The 19,745-nt window shown below is 50.5% G+C and overlaps 3 protein-coding genes across 11 annotated transcripts in view; 1 reads left to right on the top strand and 2 right to left on the bottom strand.

The window, feature by feature from the left end:
- Nucleotides 1-210: 210 nt before the first annotated feature.
- On the bottom strand, nt 211-4,462 carry FKBP3 (FKBP prolyl isomerase 3). The gene is made up of 7 exons (XM_064659730.1): nt 4,076-4,462; nt 3,880-3,981; nt 3,681-3,788; nt 3,041-3,176; nt 2,030-2,097; nt 1,131-1,228; nt 211-396 (listed from the first exon to the last, which is right to left on the bottom strand). Exons 1-7 carry the CDS (start codon nt 4,184-4,186, stop codon nt 342-344), a joined length of 678 nt encoding a protein of 225 aa, XP_064515800.1. The 5' UTR covers nt 4,187-4,462; the 3' UTR covers nt 211-341.
- Nucleotides 4,463-4,557: 95 nt separating this feature from the next.
- The window catches only part of FANCM (FA complementation group M), a 52,472-nt gene continuing 37,284 nt past the window's right edge, over nt 4,558-19,745 (top strand). For all 9 annotated transcript variants that reach the window (XR_010431603.1, XR_010431602.1, XM_064659705.1 and 6 more), the window contains exons 1-4: nt 4,558-5,059; nt 5,953-6,125; nt 7,007-7,084; nt 7,354-7,512. Coding sequence is in view for 7 of the 9 variants with exons in the window: in XM_064659705.1 (XP_064515775.1) it covers nt 4,630-5,059; nt 5,953-6,125; nt 7,007-7,084; nt 7,354-7,512 (840 nt within the window). In the remaining 2 variants the exon portion in view is untranslated. The remainder of the gene's footprint in view (nt 5,060-5,952; nt 6,126-7,006; nt 7,085-7,353; nt 7,513-19,745) is intronic.
- On the bottom strand, nt 8,887-18,043 carry LOC135416508 (heme-binding protein 1-like). Its single transcript, XM_064659729.1, has 5 exons — nt 17,799-18,043; nt 14,309-14,400; nt 13,057-13,198; nt 12,426-12,609; nt 8,887-11,863 (listed from the first exon to the last, which is right to left on the bottom strand). Exons 1-5 carry the CDS (start codon nt 18,013-18,015, stop codon nt 11,692-11,694), a joined length of 807 nt encoding a protein of 268 aa, XP_064515799.1. The 5' UTR covers nt 18,016-18,043; the 3' UTR covers nt 8,887-11,691.

Here is a 19,745-nt window from a genome sequence, read left to right as displayed (position 1 = left end):
CGGGAGTAGGAACACGTGGTGTTCCCAGGAAGGGCTGTGGCACAGGGATGCCCTGGGAACGCCTGGATCTCTGGGAGCAGAGTGCCTGACACTGGTATTGATACCTCCGAAGAGGAGTGTGAATGCTGTGGAATTCCACAGGATCCCTGTGGCCCTGCAGCCCCGCCAGGGGAGGGTGGGGGACCTCAGACACAAAGAAGGGACGGCACCGAGGGTACAAACTGGTTTAGTGGTGTCACTGTACAGAGGGGCAGGGACAGCGCTCCCTTTCCACAGGGCCAGGCTGGAACTGGATCCCCAACACCAGTCCCTGGGTTCCAGCAGCAAGGGGAATTCACTCCTCACTCGATGTCCACCAGCTCCACTTCAAAGAAGAGCTTTGCGTTCGGGGGAATCCTGGGGGGGCACGTTAAGGAAGCCTAAAACACCCCAAATCCTCCAGCTCCCCATCCCTCCCTGGGCAGGGACTCTCCTGTGTCCCTGTGGTGTCACTGACCTTGGGACATCCTGGATCCAGCACTGGGCTGGATCCTGCACTGCTGCCCAGCACCAGCTGTCAGGGACACGCAGGGCCAGCTCCATGGATGCACCTCCACTAACACACCCTGCTCCTCATTCCCTAAGCCTGGTCTCCAGGTTTGGGAGTCTGTCCTGCTGTGCTACAGGGGAGAACAGTGTCCAGGCAGCCCTTGGGATTACAGGATTCCAGCACCAGGGAACCACCTCTTCTTCCCAAAGCACTGGGAAAAAAGAACATGAATGTGTAAAACACTGCAGGATCCCCCCTCCATCCCGTACTCCAGTTGTATCCCAGAACCAGAACCAAATTTAACTGCTGTTACCCTACAGGTCACTCCTCCTGCTTCCCTACTCCACTGCTTTGTATCCCTGTCAGTAATAAGCATTTGGAAGCTCAGCTGGACTAAAAATGCAGGTGGAAAACAGCAGCAAGTTCTCCCTGCACAAGGTTTAGTTCCAAACAAAAGGACAATCCTACCCACCCTCCAAGTGCACTGAATTTCCTCAAGTGGGAATATTCTGAGCCTGCTGTAATGAGTGAACCCCCCCATTACATCCCTGTCCCAGCACTTCACCCCACCCAGCATTCCCAGGTTTCTGTACAAGGATACTTGGCATCGGGCTGCCCCTTCTTCCCGTAGGCCCACTCGGGCTCGATTTCCAGCTGGGCCTTCTCTCCTTTGCTCATGGTCAGCAGGGCTTCATCCCACTGCAAGGACAGCACAGCAGGGTGTCACAACAGCTGCACTTCCCAGCCTTTCCATGTGCTCCTAGGGATTCCCACCAATCCCACACCTCCACGAGCCCAGGCTGCTCCAAGCCCGGTCCAGCCTGGCCTCGCACAGTGCCAGGGACGGGGCAGCCCAGCCTCCCTGGAGCAGTGGATCCGTGCTCGTTCCAGGCTGTTCCAGACCCGGAGTCAGTAGTGCCTGTCCCTCCCCAGCACTCACTCCCTTCCCCGTGTCCCCACGAGCGGCTCCTGCAGTGCCAGATCCCAGCTCAGGGAGAGGCTCAGGGACACACGGATAGACCTGGACAGCTGCAGCTCCTGCAGCGCTGGGCACTGCCCAGGGACACTGCCCAGGGATCTGCCCCCTTCCCAGGGCCAGGCCCGGCCCTCAGCAAGGCCTTTTTCCTGCTCAGCCTGGAGAAAAGGGGGCTCAGGGGGGACCTTCTGGCTCTGCAACCCCCTGACAGGAGGGGGGAGCCGGGGGGGTCGGGCTCTGCTCCCAGGGAACAGGGACAGGAGGAGAGGGATCCCGGCAGCCTCAGAGCAGACTGACAGGAGCAGGAGGCTGGGCTTGTCCCAGGGAACACAGAGTGTTTTCCACACTGCTCCCCAGGGGAATGACACCGGATAATGGGACATCCTGCCCGTGTAAACCCTTGCAAGCTGCATTTTTACCTCCACGAGGAACAGAACAGCAGCTCAAAAACTGCACCCCGGTCATAAATCCCAGGGAAGGAAACTCCTTTGGAATTCTGAGGGAGCTGTCAATGCTGTACTTACACCTCGGATCACTTTTCCTACGCCAACCTTGAAACTCAAGGGCTTGGCTGCTTTTTTCTTCTTTGAGCCTGGAAGAGAGTTTGGTGTTGCTTTGCTTTAACATCACTCCAGCACACACCACACTGCTGTCTACAATTACAAATACATATGAGAAATAAATATACATTCTTATCATTTTATTGTATTATTTTTTAGTGTTTATGTTATTATAACATTATAATATTATTTTAATATTCAGTGCTGTGCACCAAAGCCATCGTTCACTGTTCAAGCTGCACCAAGAGCTAAAGCTGATGAGCATCTTTCAAACCCCAAAGACTCATTTCTGAATTAATAAAGGTGACAGTACAAGTCACAAACACATTCAGGAACCAGAAGTCAAAAGGGAACATAAAACAAGTACAAGAAGTCCCAGACAGCATTCCAGTGACTCTGGAATACTGTTCCTCTGAGTGTGGGACACACTCTGGAAAAGCCTTTCTAGTACTGCAGCATTTCATACTCCTAACCCCTCTGATCTGTCACAAAAACACCAGAGTACTCAAATCCCTCTCATTCCAGTGCCTCCATGTTTAAGGATTTACTAGAGAAGGACACTGAGATGTTTATTTAGAGAAACTCAGGACACTGCTGGTGCTCGAGTTCCATAGGAGAGGAAAGCTCCATCTCAGCCCTCAAGTATTTTCAGCCCTGATTAACTCCCTGCTTTTCACATTCCCAGGCCTGGAGAATGCCAGAAGGGAGGGCTGGCAGGATGCAGCAGTGTCACTTGACACCAGCCGCTCCTAAAATACTGCCCTGCCTTACCTCATGGAAAATCAGGATCCGGGAGGGGGCTCAGGGACATCCCAGCAGCTCAACAACAAAGCAGTTTGTCAGGAATCCCACAGGGACACTTCCAGAGGCAAACACCTGCCCAGATCTGCTCCAGGAGCCCAGTTAATGCACTCTAGAGTGCCTGCAGCAAACCCCAAACGGTTTCTCTGTGCACCCATCTGTGTATGACCTTACTTGATTGAATATTGGTATCGAAGACGGTCCCGTCCTGCAGCTTTCCCGTGTACCAGCAGTGCACAGTGTCTCCTTTCTTCGGGAAGTTGGTTTTATCGCCCTTCTTTAAAATGGATTTTGTATACTTTGGTGGCCCCTGAGGTTGTAAAAATAAGCGTTGTGACTGGTGGGTTAAATAGCTTCAGATCAACTATGTTTGAGAGAGAACAAGCACTTAGTTTAAGGCATTGAAAAGACATGCACTGTTAGGGAAGGGCGTGTTCGTGGGTAACTGCAGGGCTGGAATGTATGGGGAAAATGCAGCAGATTAAGGTTAAGGCAGGGTGCAAACACCAGAGTTCTTGCTGTAACCAGGTCTTTGCAGAATCCTGGGTTGGAAGGGATCCACAAGGATCATCCAGTCCAATCCCTGGACACCCCAAGAGTCACACCGTGTGCCTGAGAGGATCATCCAAACCCTCCTGGAGCTCTGGCCACCTTAGGGCCGTGCCCACTGCCCTGGGGAGCCTGTTCAGTGCCCCACCACCCTCTGGGGGAAGAACCTTTCCCTGATACCCAACCTAACCCTCATCCTGAGACAGGGGACCTGGTTAATTTGGTTTCCCACACGACAAACACGAGGTGGGAGTGTCGCACAAACCTCCTCCACAGCCTCCTCAGCCTTCACCGCCTTCCCCTTGGCCTCCTCCGCCTTGGCCGGCTTCGCCTTCTCCGCCGCCTTCTCCGCGCCGTCCGTGCCCTTGAACCGCTGAGGATGAAGAGCCACATCCATCAACCATCAACCCCCACAGGACCACCCACCCCCCCCCAGCTCCGTTCCCCCCTCCTCGTCCCCTCACCTGCGTGTGGAAAAGCTGCGTGTAAGCCGCGATGAGCTGCTCCTTATTCGCCGTCTTCGCCACGTTCTTCACCTGCCCCAGCAGCTTGTGCTCCGCCAGGAACTGCCAGACACGCGAGTGCGAGCCGTGAAAACACCCGCTCCAAAAACGCACCGCACGCGCGCTCCAAACTATTCAGACTTCCCCGCGAACTCACCGCCTGCGCCGCGTGCTCCTGCAGGAATTTGATGATCTCCTTCTTGGCCAGCGCCTCGCTCCGCAGCTCCTCCGCGCTCCAGGGCTGCGCCGGACCCGCGGCCGCCGCCATTTTCCCACCCGCCTCCTACTCCTCCTCCGAAGAGGAGGGCTGGGAAGAGACTCAGGAGGGAGGAGGGGAGAGCCGGGATAAACGCCCAGGGGGAAGGGGAGGGCCGGGAGGCGCCTCCAGACCCTCCCCTAGGCCCTCGGGCGGAGGCTCCTGAGGTGGTTTGAGGCGGCCGCGCTGAGGGAGGGACAAAATGGCGCCGCCTCAGGGAAGTGGGGGAACGCCCTAAAGGGAGAAGAGAAGCGGGAGGAGCAGCGGGATTTACCTCAGGCTTGGCGGCGCCCGAAGGGGAAAGGGCGGGCCAGGAACCCGCCGAGGGCGAAGGGGAGGGACGGGAGGCGGCTCGGCCGCCTCCCGTCCCTCCCCTTCGTCCTCGGCGGCGTTTTCAAGCGGCGGCGTTGAGGAAGCGACAAAATGGCGGCGGGCGCGCCGTTCCCTGAGGGAGGATGAGCAGCGGGCGGCAGCGCACTTTGCCTCAGGTCTGGCGGGCGCCTGAGGGTAAAACCGAAGAGGAGGGCGCGGATAACGACAGCGATGATGACTTGCTGCTGGCAGCCGCCGCCGCGGCGGACCCCGTGCCCGTGGAGGGTTTCAGCGAGGCGGCGGGATCCATCTGGATCTACCCCACCAACCTGCCGGTGCGGCCGTACCAGGAGCGCATGGCGGGCGCCGCGCTGCTGGCCAACACCCTCGTGTGCCTGCCCACGGGGCTGGGCAAGACCTTCGTGGCCGCCGTGGTCATGTATAACTTCTACCGCTGGTTCCCCTCCGGGAAGGTGCTGTTCCTCGCCCCGACCAAGCCGCTGGTGGCTCAGCAGATGGAGGCGTGTGCCCGAGTCATGGGCATCCCGGCGCGGGACATGGCGGAGATGACAGGTACGGGCTGCGGCGATGTCCCGGAGGGCAGAGTGTGAAGAGGAGCAGCGGAGGGGTGGAATAAAGAGATGTTCGAAAGGGTAAACCGTTGGTTTTGCAGTAGTTAAAGCCCCAGGTCACCCGTGTAAAGGGTGGTGGAGCGCTGCGGTGCAGCCCTATGGGTCGCAGCCTGCGGGTGTTCACACGCAATTGCTCTGCGTGAAGCTTAAGCCAAAGAATAATGGCTCTTTTTTCCTGTTTGTTTTTTTTTTTTTTTGCTTTTCCCCTCCTCTTTCCCCCTTCCTTTTGTCCTTTCCCACCCCCGCTTCCTTTGCCCTTCCCACATTCCCGTTTATCCCTTCCCCTCCCTCTCCCCCTTTCCCTTTCCCCCTCTTTTTCCTTCTTCCCCATTTTAATAAAGTTTTTGCAGACCCCCCCGAGCTGCAGCTTATTGCTCACTGCAGCAATGGCCTTAAGCTGTTTTTAGGCACAAACCTTTCCCGGAGATGCTGTAGGTGAGGTTTAGGGCTGTGGGCAGCTGTGGGGCATCTTGAGCTTCCCAGCCTTCATTTCCGTCGTTCTGGATTTAGTGTTTTAGTGCAATAAATTCATCCTCGTTGTTGTATTCAATGAGGGTGGGGAGGCCCTGTCCCAGGCTGCCCAGAGAAGCTGTGGCTGCCCCTGGATCCCTGGGAGTGTCCAAGGCCAGGTTGGAGCAACCTGGGCTGGTGGAAGGTGTCCCTGCCCGTGGCAGTGTTTGGAATAAGATGGTTTTTAAGGTCCCTTCCAACCCAAACCAGTCTGGGGTTCCCTGTGTCTGCCAGCCCTGCTGGCTTCTGCCATCACTCTCAGCTCATGGGCTGTGTTTTACTCTGAGCAGAACAGCTCCCTGATGTTATTTCCTTTATTTCCAGGAGGAACCCAAGCTCTGGGCCGCCGGGAACTGTGGAATACCAAGAGAGTCCTTTTCCTTACCCCTCAGATAATGGTCAATGACCTTTCTCGTGGCACCTGTCCCGCTGGGGACATTAAATGTTTGGTTATTGATGAAGCCCACAAAGCCCTTGGGAATCATGCCTACTGCCAGGTAATGCTGGAGACACCCCTTTTTCTCTCCCAGTGACAAAACCCCAAAGTCACCTCAGGATCTCCATAAAGTGTCACTGTCACTGCTGTGGGGAGATTGTTCTCGAGGTCCTTAACTTTGAAAGAGATCAAACACTCCTGTACGTTGTCACTGCCTTGTTATTAAGTAATACCTGTAAGGTATTTTTCTCATGCCTGAATTAAATTGTAATTTTTGTTTTGAAATATCTTTTTGACTGAGGCAATTTAAAAAAAAAAAGCGTGGGTTTTTTTGTAAGGTTCTTTAACTTAGTAAAATCAGTTCAAGTTTTGTTTTTAAAACTGAGGTTTCTGTTGATCAACAAAGACTTTGTTGTATTATCGTGGGTTAATCTCATAGCAATGGGAGATTTCAAAAGTAAATTTTATATACTGGAGAGATTGAGTGGAATATATGTATAATACCTGTGGAGTTCAGATTTCATGGGACTTATTATCCATCATTTACTTTTTTTAAAGAGTTGATCTTCAGACTTCTTGGCAGCTCTCCTGAGTTAGTGTGCTCTTAATCTTTCTGTTAAATCAAGTGAGAAATCATTTCATAATTTACCAGGGTTGTTCTTGGTACACTTCCAGGATATCCCATCCCTGGAAGTGCTCCAGTGCAGGTTGCACGAGGCTTGGAGCAACTTGGGCTAGTGGAAGGTGTTCCTGCTCACAGCAGGGGTGGAATGGGTGATCTTTAATGTCCCTTCCCACCCAAACTGTACCACAATTCTGTGATTGAATATTTTCAGAGTGTTTCGTTAAGCTTTTCCTTCTTGGTGGGTATTTTCCTTGATATAGTTTGTGTAAGGAAAGAATCTCCTTTGAAGGTATTAACAGCAAGTTCCCTGTTGGCAGGTTGTGAGGGAGCTGAGCAAATACACGAGCCAGTTTCGGATCCTGGCCCTGAGTGCCACACCAGGCAGTGACACCAAGGTGAGCCAACCCCACTTCTGTGCTTCACATAATCAAATTGGAGTAGAGACTGTGTTTAATACCAGTTTGAACACTGCAAGGTACTGAAGTATGTTACAGTTCCACATCAAAACTGAATTTATTTACAGTCTTGGCTCTTGGCTTGAGGTGTCTAAGGGGAGAGTCTTTTGTTTTCCATCACGGGCAGTGGGTAGCTTTTCCTTACCAATGTATTCAAGCCCTGCTAAACTGTGGGAATAGTAATTTTTCTTTTTTTGCCTCTGTGCCAGGCTGTGCAGCAGGTTATCTCCAACTTACTGATCGCCCGGATAGAGGTGTGTGCTGAGGATTCCCCAGAAATCCAGCCTTATTCTCACGAGAGACAGGTGGAAAAAATCGTGGTGCCACTTGGGGAAGAGCTGGTAGGAATTCAGAACACTTACATCCAGGTGAGTTTGTTTGTTATTTGCTGGTCACTGGCCAGTGACAGGAAATACATGAATATCTCTGCCTAGACTTGCTGTAGCTTATAAAAGCAACACCTTCCTATGCAGGTAGCTTTGAGCACAAGGCAAAGAAAAAACATGGTCTCAACTCCACTGTGACCTTAAAAAGCTCAGGTGAAAAACTGAGAATGGAATTACTTTCCTCATCCTTTTTCAGGAGTCTTTGCAGAATTGGCACCAGACTTAAAACTGAGGGTTTCTGCATTTGGCTGAATTTAGTAGGATTAAAGTATTCAGATGTTGGGAATGCCTTATGAAGTCTGTATGTGGATTTTCTGAAACATTTTCTATGTTAGAGAATATTCTTTAGGGTTTTAAGTCACCTGTAAGTGTAATTAGTTCCCTTGATTTTTTTTTGATCTTTTGTTTGTTTGTTTGTTTGGGTTTTTTTGTTTTGTTTTGTTTGTGGGGTTTTTTTTTTTGGTTGGTTGATTTTATTTTCTTATTATTCTGAGAGCTGTTTCCTTTTTCTTTTTTTTCCCTTTTTTTTTTTTTACCAATCTAATGTTCAAATATGGAAGAGATTTTCAGGCAAATGGTATTACATAAGATACAGCTTTGAAAAGTTCAAAACGTGTGCTCTGTGTTCGGTGAGAGGCATAAAAACCCCTGGGATTAATTTAGTGTCAGACTGTTGGCCTCAGAGTATGGTTTTGCTTAAACTTTAATGGTCTTGGTGTAGTTATGTGGAGACCACTGGAAGGCAAACTTGTGAGTGCATCAGCTGTTTTCAAACCAGTGACCTGAGAGCTATTTAAATGAGGAAGGTCCACTCATAAGCTTTAAAAAGAAACTTGAAAGGTAGTTTTGCATCACTGCAGGTGCCTCTGAGTGCTCTGGTGAGTGCAGGGATTTATTTTGAGGTGCTTCACTTGAGATTTGTTTGGCTGCACAAACCTTGCCTGAGTTGGCACTGTGGCTTCAGTGGTTACTGTTTCCTTGCTTTGATCTGGTATTTGCATTTGAATTGCTCCTGATTTTCTTAGAAAATACAGTTTGTACCAAGGCAGAGGGTGTGAAAGGATGGTTTGTGTTGTCTGGGCAAGCCAAGCCTTAGCCTTGGAGGCCTCAGCACTTTGGGAAGTGGTTCCTGTTCCTCAGTTTCTCAAAGTGACCATTTCCAGTCTGGGGCTGAGGTGGCTGTGGTGAAATCAGCCCAGCAGCTTGTGCCTCCTGCTGCTCCCTCCCTGCTCCAGGAGTGAGAGCCAGGGCTGCTCTGCACAAGGAAATCAGGATCCTTAATGCTGACAGACAGGACCAGTAACAGGACATGTCAGTGGGGATGAAGGACAGTGTCAAACAGCACAGTGCACCAACGCCACAGAAACTCTGTTTATGTGTGTTTACATACAGTAAGCAAGGCCCTGAGTATCACAATAGCTGGAATAAACATTTTAGGCACTAATGCTTGTTTGGAAAATACACAGTATGCAGGACAACACTCATCTGTTAAGGCTACATCGTTTAATCTTCCAAAAATGGAGGTGAATGCTGTTTTATTACCTCCTTTGGACAGTGGAAATCTATCAGCTTCAAATTAAAAATGGAAATCCATGAGTGGCTTCCAGAGGAGAGCCACGGATGGATAACTAAATACCTGTTCCCAGGTGATCATTCTTGACATGAAGTTTTGAAATTGGAGTCATAGTACTGTTTGCTTGGCATTCACTGGTGTAACAACTAAATAACCCTTGTTGTGTGCCAGTTCAAAGCTGGAATTCTTGGTCCCTGTGCTCACGAGGGCCAGTGACAGCCCTGTTCCACGTTCCACAGCCATAAAGTGTATCTTCAAACGGGAGGTGAAGTAGTTTTTTCTCAGCAGCAGAAGCCATCTAACACGAGTCAAAATAAATAAATACTATGTGGGAGTTGACAGTCTGCCAGAACCAGCGGGGAGGGCTTGGCTGCAGTGGGAGATCAGCACACTCAGACACTGCTCCTGTCTCAGGGACAGGATGTTTGTAGGACCAGGAGCCACGGCAGGGCTTGGGCTGCCCATGGGAAGGGACACCAGACACAGCAAGTGCTTTCTGCAGCAGAGCTTTCAAATGTAGACTGTGTACAAACTGGTGCTGTATGGTGGGAGGATTTCACTGCTTCCAAGGACTGTTCAGCATCTGTTGTGCCAAAGCAGTAAGATAATTTCTCTGACTGGCAAAAGCAATCAGATTGCAGAAACCTCTTTAATTTGGCATAAAATCTTGCCAAAGGAAAAAATTATTTGTATTTGCTCTTTTAAAAATCTTGGCGGGGGACAGGGGGGGTTGAGGACAAAACCTTCCTCCCTGGGCCCTCTATTCAACTGAATTTTTAAAACCTTTTTATTGTTTTCTGTTAGCTGAGAGCTTTTAATTTAATACTGGCTGGCATTTTTTAATTTTCCTTTTCCCAGGCTGAGATCCTTCATTGCATTTTTGTTGGTCTGGGATTTTTTTTTCCTCCCCACGAGGACTGTTGGTTTGTTTGTGTTAAAACTAAGGCTTTTCTCTGTCTTTTTATTTTCTTTTTCCATTTTCCCCCTCTCCTTGCTGTGTCCCAAGGAATCTCCATGCCCAGCAAGCACCAGAGGGCACCTTGGTCCCACTTAAGCCAGGGCCAGCTGCACTCTGGTCCTGCTGCTCAGGGAGAGGCTTTGGGTTAAGCTTAGAGCCAGTGGGAACAGGAGGCTTCAGGTTCTTCCAGAAGTACTCCATAAATCCATGCCTGGAGTTATTTTTTCACTCTGCTGGGAGTTAGCAGCCACTGGCTCTGGTTGCTGGTCTGTAGGTTGTGATTAGAGAGTACAAAAGCTCTGTTTAAACCCCAAATCCTGCAATCAATAAATAATGCTGGTGATATACTCAATAAATTTTATATAAAAAGACACTTCTATTAAGCATAAACTCTGCCTTCATATCAGTAGGGGGAGACATTCAGGAGGGATTTTTTGAGAGCAAAACTTTGCTGCCCCAGTTCTAAAGTGCAGTAGGTGCCCTTGGGCTGTGTGAAACAGTGGGAATGCTGCTCTCAGCCCTTCTGCCAGGTGGCAGCTGTCTGCCTGCAGGATTATCCTGGGGGTGAAGGGCAAAAGAAACCACAAGCTGGATACTAGGAAGAAAAAATTCTCACAGTGAGGGTGGTCAAACTGCAGCAGGGCCCAGAGGGGCTGTGGACTCCTCATCCCTGGAGCTGCTCGAACTCCAGGCATGTGAGAGCCAGAGCAGCCAGCTCTGCCTGGCCCTTCTCTCTGCAGAGGTCACTTCTAGCTGGGATTTTTAATGTGATTCTGTGTCAGTTATTACATTAGTGGTGTGGCAAAAGGACTGAACAGATTAATTACCTCGCTGCAGTGTTTTAGCATCCAGCAAAGTTGTGAGAAAAAAGCGTTCAGAAAACTGGAGTTAAAAATAACCAGCGGCTATTTAGGAATGCCAGAGACAGTCATGGGATTCCTGGGAGTGTGGGATTAAGGTAACCTGTAACTTTTGCTATCGAAACTTCAATGAGCATTAGGACTGTGGTGCCTTTCTGGTCTCTTCCCCAGACTAAAAGTCTTTTGGTTGGGTGCTTTGTGAGGTAAGCATTAGGATTTGTGTCACGGATGAGGACATCCAAAGCAGTCGGCGTTGGCCTACTCTGACTCCTTGGGTCAATCCCAGGGGGCTAAATCTGGTAGTTCTCTTCAGGAACTACGACCTGGACATTCTTTTTCTGCATGTTGAGGTGGGTTTGGTGTGTTCCCACTGCCTGCCCCAGCGGGGTCTTTGTGCAGCACCGGGTGCCCAGAGCAGGAGCTCCAGGGTCTCCCCAGGGACCATCCCAAGCCACAAGCAGTCTAGGGATGCCAGCAAGTGGATGAGGGGAGAGGTCTCTGCCTGCCTTATCTTGTAAACAAAAGATAAGGTGAACTAACTTATAAAGTGCTAAAACCCTCATTAAAATTGTGTAGAGACTGTCCAAGGTGACACAGGGGACTGTGTTGGGGTGACCTGGGTGTGGTGACTGAGCTGGGGGATTGCCTCCCTACAGGGGCTCAGAGCCCCGTCGCTGAGCTCTCTGGGTCGGGCACTAGTGTGTGTGTGAGCTGGGAGCTGTGCCTGGGGGAGCAGGGCAGCACAGGCAGCTCAGGGCAGCCCGGGCGGGTCAGGGCCGCTGCAGGAACCAGATCTCGTTGTGGCGGTTGGCGGCGGCGGGGTTGGTGTAGCCGGCGATGATGAAGGTGTCCTGCAGGCACAGCTCGGGGCTCTCCAGGATGGCTGCCAGCACGCTGATCTCTCTCATGATCGAGTCTTCGTTGGTGATGCCCCTGAAGCTCCTGCAACAATCAGCTTCACGTCAGGTTCTTTGTAACGTCCAGGTTTTCTGGAGCCTTCTAAATGATTGGGTTGTGTGTCACCAGTGATGCTGTGGTAGATCTTAGCTTTGTCCCTGCCATGTCGGATGCTTTGCTCCCAACTACACAGAACAGCCTGATACTGTTTTATCACACATTTACAGATGCATCAGTATACCAGTTAATTCATGGGATCGTGGAATATCCCAAGTTGGAATGGACCCACAAGGACCATCCAGTCCAACCTCAGTCCCTGCCCAGGACACCCCAACAATCCTCCCGCGTCCCACAGAGCGTTGTCCAAACCCTCCTGGAGCTCTGGCAGCCTTGGGGCCGTGCCCACTGCCCTGGGCAGCCTGGGCAGTGCCAACCACCCTCTGAGGGAAGAGCCTGTCTCCTATAAATTGGTAACCATTATTTCCAGGCAGCTTTTACAAGTTTTGCCACTTGTTACCTTTTATAACTTGGTTTAAAAGACGTGCCATGCCCAGATTGGGAGCTGCCCGTTTCCCAGTTTCCCAGAGCAGAGCCCACCATGCCTGACCTGCTGTAGACGATGGTGGAAGGCCACTCCTCGATGCTGATGTCCGAGTCGAAGGGGTGTGGGGGCTCGTCCTGCAGCACCTCGGGCAGGTAGTAGGCGACTGTCACCGCCGGGGTCATCGCCGACTGCGACTCGTTGGTGTGCACGATGGTCACGATGGGGATGGTGATGCCCAGGTACAGCCCTGGGGGACACGGGGTGTTGTAGGAGTGTTTATGTGCTGTGCTGGACTGCTGAACTCTCACTGAGTCCTATAAACCCCCCGGGGTTACTAACAGGATGTTTTAGGCACTGGGGCCACGTATTCCAAGTTGGAAGCAGCAGTGAGGCCCTGGCCCAGGTTGCCCACAGAAGCTGTGGCTGCCCCTGGAAGTGTCCAAGGCCAGGCTGGACGGGGCTTGGAGCAACCTGGGCTAGTGGAAGGTGTCCCTGCCCATGGCAGGGGGTGGCACTGGGTGAGCTTTAAGGTCCCTGCCAACCCAACCCACTCCATGATTTCTGTGATCCTTCTGGAAAGGCTAGAGCCAGGGTGGTGGATTTGGGAAAGCTAATAAAAGCACCTCCCCAATTAGGGAACTAAGTGCCTAAATGTGATTGTCTAAGTGCAGTGCAGAATGGTGGTGCCCATTACCTGAGGAGTTCTGCTCACAGATGTACCTCATGAGCTTCATGAAGCCCAGGCAGATGCTCTGCTCGTACTGTTTCTCCTTCATTTTTATGCAGGCCCACTTGGCCTTCCCATACTGCCTTTTCTCATAGAGCAGGTCTCCCAGCTGCAATCACAAAGGCAAGGATTTAGGATTTCAATATCAGCAGCTAGAACCCCCCCCCAAACAAATACACCTTTAGCACCAGAACAGCTGCACCTTTTCTCAGCTGTCAGGAGGGTGATCTTGAAAGGAACATGAATTTCATTCCTTCCTCAGTATATCAACATATACCAATCATTTATTCAGTATAAACACAGGAAGGGATACGCTGCTGACCTTGGACCACAACTTATTTCAGCAGATTTCTGGGTAGTTCTCCTTCAAAATAAGGAACTGACATTTCTTGGGACTGTATTAACCATTTATTTGCAATTAACACTGAACAACCTTATTTTTTAGCTGCATTTGTTACAGTAGGTACTGAGAATTTGCTTTTCATTACAACATAAAACAGTCAGGAGTCCCAAACTGTTCAGATGAAACACGCTCCAATTATGATATTTATAAATGTGACTTATTATTTACAAGAAATGTGACAAAAAGTCTTCATAGGTGGTTAGTAAAGGTTTTCTGGGTTTATTGATTTAAGGTTAGACCCTTGTTGGCACGTTTCCTGAGCTGGAAGCAATTTGCTCCCATCCATTTCAGATTTTTATTAGAGGAGGAGATGGGTTTGCAAACTGCTGCTTTGTTTGGTAATGATCTGTGAGACAAAAGTACATCTTTGGTTTGAAATTCAGATATTAATCTCTTTCAAGTACTCTTTGCTAAGGTTTTATTCACATGACTGTGCAAAGAAGCAGATTTAAAGAACCAATTTAAATGAAGAAGATGGGCATTTTATTTCAAATGTCAAAACATGGGATTTTTTTTGTTAAATCACTTATAAAATGTCACAAAGGCTGTAATTCTTGGCTATCTTCTGAGTTGCCTGAGAGTTTTTACTTTACAAAAAGGAAAAATCACTTGTTAAAGGGGTGAGATGTTCCAAATGAAATGAGTTAAACAGTTACAATGCTTTGCACTTGGGGTGTTAGAAATCCTAACTGGTTAAGAGGGTTTGATAAGGAGCCATATTTGTGGAGATCCTGAGTGGTTCAAAGGCTCGGGTAAGGAGCCATATGTGTGCAGTGGGGTGTGGGTGCCCAGCCCAGCTGGGGAGGGCAGCAGTACCTTTTCCTTGCGCTGGATCAGGGTGAAGGGGATGGTCTGTCTCTCCTGGGGGTTGTTATTCCTGGTCAGCTGCTGGATTGGCTCTGCCATGTCTGTAACACAAGGACACAGATCCCACTTCAGACTGAAAAATTAGACTGAAATGTGTTGATTCCTTCTCTTAGTCAAGCTCTGGGGACTTTGGAACCAGTTTAGTTTGCTCTTCACTAGGAAAGGAAAGAACTTCCCTTAGGAAAGGTTCCCTGGCTCCTGCCTCTGTACCCTTAGGAAAAGGTTTCCCTTTCCCATTCCTCATATTTGCAATTCCCCAAGTTTTCTGGGCCAGTTTCTGGCTCTGTGCAGGTGACATTCCCAGTTCTGGTAACTCTCCTGGTGTTGGAATCCTGTGGATCCACATGAGGTAAATTGGCTTGGCTGCTCCTGGTCACAGGCTCAATGGAATACTGCTGTGGACACTCATTTCCTACAGGTGTTTAATGTCTAATTTTACCTTAGAGTTTGATGTTTCTGCATTTACTTTTTGTATCTATCTGTATCTCTCTATATAGATAAAAATAGAAGTATTAATAGTTCTTAAAAGAAGTAAAATGCATCTCTTTGATACCCCTCTGTTTCAGTGCATTATTAGTCAGGACATATGTTGAGTGCAAGGCCTGTGTTGTTGCTGTTTCCAGCCCAGCTCCAGTGGATAAAAGGAGCAAATAAATGATAGTTCCATGAATAAAACTGGCATTTTCTAGAACTTCTGTTCTCCTACAGTTCAGCCATTTCAGTGTGGTTGGATTAGGTGTATTTGCAACTGTGGTTGCCCTGACATCAATCCTGGCTGAAGTTCCTAAATAAACTCTGCTTAGGAGTTGATCCCTGACAGACAGGCTTGGAGGCTGTGGATATAAGGTTAGTCTGAGGTATGGGAAGCCTCTCTTCCAGAGGACTTGGTCCCTTGCCTTCCAAAGCTGAATGATAAAGGCATTTGTGTGCTTTGACAGAGGATTAGAAATTCAGTTTTGTGTGCTTTGAAAGCCTGGGTGTGGATTTCTGCCCTGCTCCCTCATGGTGTGTGCTGGACATGCAGGAAAAGGACACATTCCAGCTGGAAGAGCTCTTTTCCTGGGTGTTTTAAGTGCCTCAGGATCTTAAATGGAAAAGGCAGGATAATGGGGGAAGAGAGCATTATCCATGTTTCAGGGAAGAGGACAATTAAGATGCAGGAGAATTAACTTGGCCGAGGTCACTTGGTAAATCTGTAGCTGAGCTGGGAATCAAACCTCCATGTCCTGACATCCAGTGCAGGGCTTTAGCTTTAAGACTATTTGGAACAGTAAAGATCTTTAAACAAATGAGAGGGAAAAAATAAAGGTGAGGAAGCTACATTAGAGATAATTTGAAACATTTTTCTTAAGTATGTAATTGAGAAACATTGAAAATGTAACTAATAACTGACATATAAAATTGATCTCTTTGGAGGCTGAGGAAAAAGTAAAAAGTAGATTAGCCTTCAGCACTTAGTTTTCCAAGAATTAGGAAGCATTTTAGGACTCAAGAAAAGTTAACTCTATATTTAGATCACTTTATTGATAAATGGGTGGGTTATATTTTTTCCCTCCATATGAATGCACGGGATAGGGATTACAACTAATTAAAGTCCTTCTGGGAGTTTTGTCCCTCAGCTGGTGAATTTGTGCCTCCTGTTGCCCAGGTGTGGAGGGCTCTGCCTGCCCGGGGCCAGGCTGGCAGGGAGCAGTGGGACAGGAAAGCTGGGTTTGCTGGGGCCAGGCTGGCAGGGAGCAGTGGGACAGGAAAGCTGGGTTTGCTGGGGCCAGGCTGGCAGGGAGCAGTGGGACAGGAAAGCTGGGTTTGCTGCAGTCAGGGCTGCAGTGACCCCAAGGACCATCCAGTCCAACCCCTGGCCCTGCCCAGGACACCCCAACAATCCCCCCCTGTGCCCCAGAGGATCATCCAAACCCTCCTGGAGCTCTGGCAGCCTTGGGGCCGTGCCCACTGCCCTGGGCAGCCTGGGCAGTGCCAACCACCCTCTGGGGGAAGAACCTTGTCCTGAGATCCAACCTGACCCTCCCTGGCACAGCTCCAGCCCTTCCCTGGGTGCTGTCCCTGTCACAGGGAGCAGAGTGAAGAGAGGTGGCCTCTCCCAGTGCCAGGGGGATTCCTCCTCCTGGAAAGTCACCTCCATTGCCTCCACCTGGCCCTGGGCAGGACCTGAAGAAAGACCTTCTATTACTCTGTATTACTTTTTGTAACATTTGCTGAGTGTCACAGAGCAACCCTTCTCTAACACAGTAACTGAAATGGGGTCAAATGCTACTTTGGACATATTTCCTGGACTCTGTATCCTTCCTGGGGGACCTTAGGAGTTTCAGTGCAGGGTTTCACTGTGTATCACACCACTGGGGAATTCTGTGGGAAGGAACTGAGTTTGCTGCTGCTCTAAAGGAGCCCTTTGGCCTCCAGCTGTTGGCGCTGCACTCGGGGTGTTAAATGGGGATCTCCCTCCTCTCCCCCTCCCTCCTGCCCTGTGGATTTGCTGTGCTGATTCCAGACACAACCCCGGGGCTGCTGGAGTGTGTGTTGAAACTATGGGATGGCACTGCTGGCACAGGGCATCCAGAGACCCCTCTGAGGGCACTGAGAACAAGGCAAGGCAGAGAACTCTGTTCAGAGTCATCTTACCCTTCTTTTAGCAGGTTAATTTTCAGTGTTAAACCACTACTAAGTTAAGATGAGACTTCAAGGCATGAATTGAAAAGGAGCTTGGACTCTCTTTGCTGCACTGAATTACAGGAAGAGTTTTTAAATAGCAGTGATTTCATTTTGGTGGTGTCTAGAGCAGTCTGTTGTTCAGGGTTTTCTGGTTCCCACCTCGGGGAAGGTGAGTTACCTGGACAGCAGAGATGGTTCAGATCTCTCTGCTTCTCTGAGCAGTTACAGTTTCTGGTTGAGCTGAGTTTGCAGTGACTCTGCTGCTTGTTTGGAGTTACCTGACTTGTTACAGTCTTTCAGATTCTCCAGTCTTTCTTAAAATTGAAAATGAGCAATTTGTGACTAAGATGAGCCTGGGAGGCTCGCTGTCAAAAAAGCAAAGTTGATCCTTTTACTTGTTTACTCTGTGCCATCTTTAAATACAACCATCTTTCTTTGAAGCACTGACAGGAGCTATTCCAAACAAGAATGCTTTTGCAGGTAGCAAATATTCAATATTTAATTAGGACTGCAACCTCGCCTTGCTGCGTTCTAGTACGAACAGGTCACCCCGGTGCCGCTACAGCTCTGGGAACCTCTGCATCGCCCCGGGCGAAGCTTTACTCTCTGAGTCCCAGACCCGGGGTGCCCCAGAGCTGCAGCAGTCCGCGGGTGCTCTGGCCGTGCCCTGTGCTGTGTGCCGCGCTCCCTGCCCGCTCTCCGGGGCTGTCCCGCCCGCCCGCTCCGGAGCACCCGGCTCCCTCCCGCTCCCTAAGCGGCTTATCCCGCTTACCGCGGGGCACGTCCACCTGGTGCCCCCTGCCCACGCTCTGCCAGTAGCTCAGCAGCCGCTCCTGCTCCTCGTCGTCCGTGCGCTCGGCCGCCTCCTCCTCCAGGGAGCTGCCGTGGCTGTGGTACGCCGAGTCGGGGCTCTCCTCCAGCCCGTCCAGCTCCTCCAGCGTGATCGCGGCGGGCCCCGCGCCGCCCATGCGGCACCCGCCCGTCTCCATGGCTCAGCCGGGATGGCACCGCTGCCAGCGCCCGCGGCTTTATCGGGGATCGCCCTGCCCAGGGATTTGGGGGGCGGGAGCGCCCGCCTCTGCCCGCCCAGCGCCGGGGGATGGAGGGAGGGATGGATGGAGAATAGATACGTGATGGAGGGCTGGACACCCGCTTCCTGCGCACAGCCGCTTTCCTCGGCGGCCCTGCGGCTCCCTAGCTTCTCCCACCACGTGCTGTAGGGTCTGAGCAGTGCAGAACTTAAAGAACTTTTATGTCATGTGTGTTTTTTCACTCATTCCCTCTTTCCCAGCTATTCTCTTCATCGTTTATTTTCCCCACTGCTCTGCATGTCCCGTTTGTCCTCCTTTGTCCTGATTTTATTTTACTGCTTTCAAACCGTGCTTTAAAGACAGATCTCTCGTTTTATTCAGGAGGTCTCTGAACTGAATAAAATGATTCCAAACTCATTCCAGTTAGTGCAAAAGCCACGGGATATTTTGTTACCCAAGTCCAGCGCTGGAAGTTTTCAGCTGTGTAACGTTGCCCTTGCTGAGAGCAGCGTGGCTGACAGTGAGGGGGATGAGCAGCCCCGCTCTGGGGTGGTGGTGGCAATTAAAGCAGGAGCTGGGTGTCAGCGGCACGTGGCTCTGTGTGGAGTTGCCTTTCATTACAAATTGAAGGTGAAAGGAGTGTTGTGGCCCTTTGTGTGCAGGCAGAGAAGGGGAATCTCGGGGCATTTAGAGTTTTAGAACAGTAGGAAACAGTCCTCTCCCGTGCTCTGTTGTGCCCACAGGAAAAGCCAGAGATTAGGGATGGGACTGTTGGCTCTGATGTGATGCTTAATCTGCCCCCTCTCCTTTTTCCCCCGTTTCTGGTCAGTACTTTTCCCCCAGGCTTGGCTTTGGTTACCCCAGCCCGGGGGCTGAGCTTGCTGTTACAGTGAACTGTGAATTGCTTCAGAAGCTCAGACTGCAAGTCCTGACTGTGCTCCTGACAGCACAGACCACAGTCCTGCCGTTCCTACAGAGTTCTCCTTTGGGAATTTGCAAAGGGAGGAGCAGCTGCGGGTGGGAACATCCCGGGAGAGGGTTTTTTCCGAGCAGTGGTTGCAGTGAGTGAAGCTCAGCCCCACGGGGGGGGGGGTTGGCCTCTTGGTTGTGGGCAGTGAATCAGCCTCACAGACAGAGCTGAAATCCCTGGGAAGGCAAATCCTTGAGGAGGGCTGGATGTGGTGTGAGTGTGTGGCTGTGAGCTGATGTGATTTCACGGTCAGTGCAGAGCACAGGGTTCACTGACCGGGTGCTGGAGGGGGGCTGTGGCAGTGCCCAGCTTCTCCTCTCACATCCAGCTGAGCCTCCACTGGGGAGCAGCTGCTGTGGGCAGGGACCCCCAGGGGAGGCACAGTGGGATCCATCCATCCATCCATCCATCCCCAGGTGACTCCACCTCACACAGCTGCAGTGCTGTGGGTAAGGAGTTTTCCACAGAATTCTGGAAGCTGGGTTGTTCCTAACAAGTGAGGGCATTCTGGCTCTTGGAGGGTTTTTTTCCAGGAAACTGTTTTTCTTGAGAAGACAGGACTGTTTGAGGCAACGTGTGGAGGTTTTTCCTCTGCCTGTCCTGCCTAAGTAATTCCAGCACTTTCTCAGGGAAAACAGTCCCAACTCGTTTGTTCAAGTTATAATGAAAATTAGTTGCTTAAGCGAAGTTATTTCTGTTTAGAGGGTTGTTAATCATC

Source organism: Pseudopipra pipra, chromosome 6, assembly GCF_036250125.1.
Source record: "Pseudopipra pipra isolate bDixPip1 chromosome 6, bDixPip1.hap1, whole genome shotgun sequence".
Classification (NCBI taxonomy): Eukaryota; Metazoa; Chordata; class Aves; order Passeriformes; family Pipridae; genus Pseudopipra; species Pseudopipra pipra.
This window is presented reverse-complemented; position numbering and strand designations above follow the sequence as displayed.

Excerpts from the sequence above, each read along its gene's own strand:
- LOC135416508 (XM_064659729.1), bottom strand. The coding sequence starts at position 18,015 with ATGGAGACGGGCGGGTGCCGCATGGGCGGCGCGGGGCCCGCCGCGATC. Across the intron at positions 14,401-17,798 it reads CCAGGTGGACGTGCCCCGCG|ACATGGCAGAGCCAATCCAG; the intron begins GTAAGCGGGATA and ends CTTGTGTTACAG. Across the intron at positions 12,610-13,056 it reads CTGTGAGCAGAACTCCTCAG|GGCTGTACCTGGGCATCACC; the intron begins GTAATGGGCACC and ends CGTGTCCCCCAG.
- FKBP3 (XM_064659730.1), bottom strand. The coding sequence starts at position 4,186 with ATGGCGGCGGCCGCGGGTCCGGCGCAGCCCTGGAGCGCGGAGGAGCTG. Across the intron at positions 3,789-3,879 it reads CGCAGCTTTTCCACACGCAG|CGGTTCAAGGGCACGGACGG; the intron begins GTGAGGGGACGA and ends CTTCATCCTCAG. Across the intron at positions 2,098-3,040 it reads CGATACCAATATTCAATCAA|GCTCAAAGAAGAAAAAAGCA; the intron begins GTAAGGTCATAC and ends ACTCTCTTCCAG.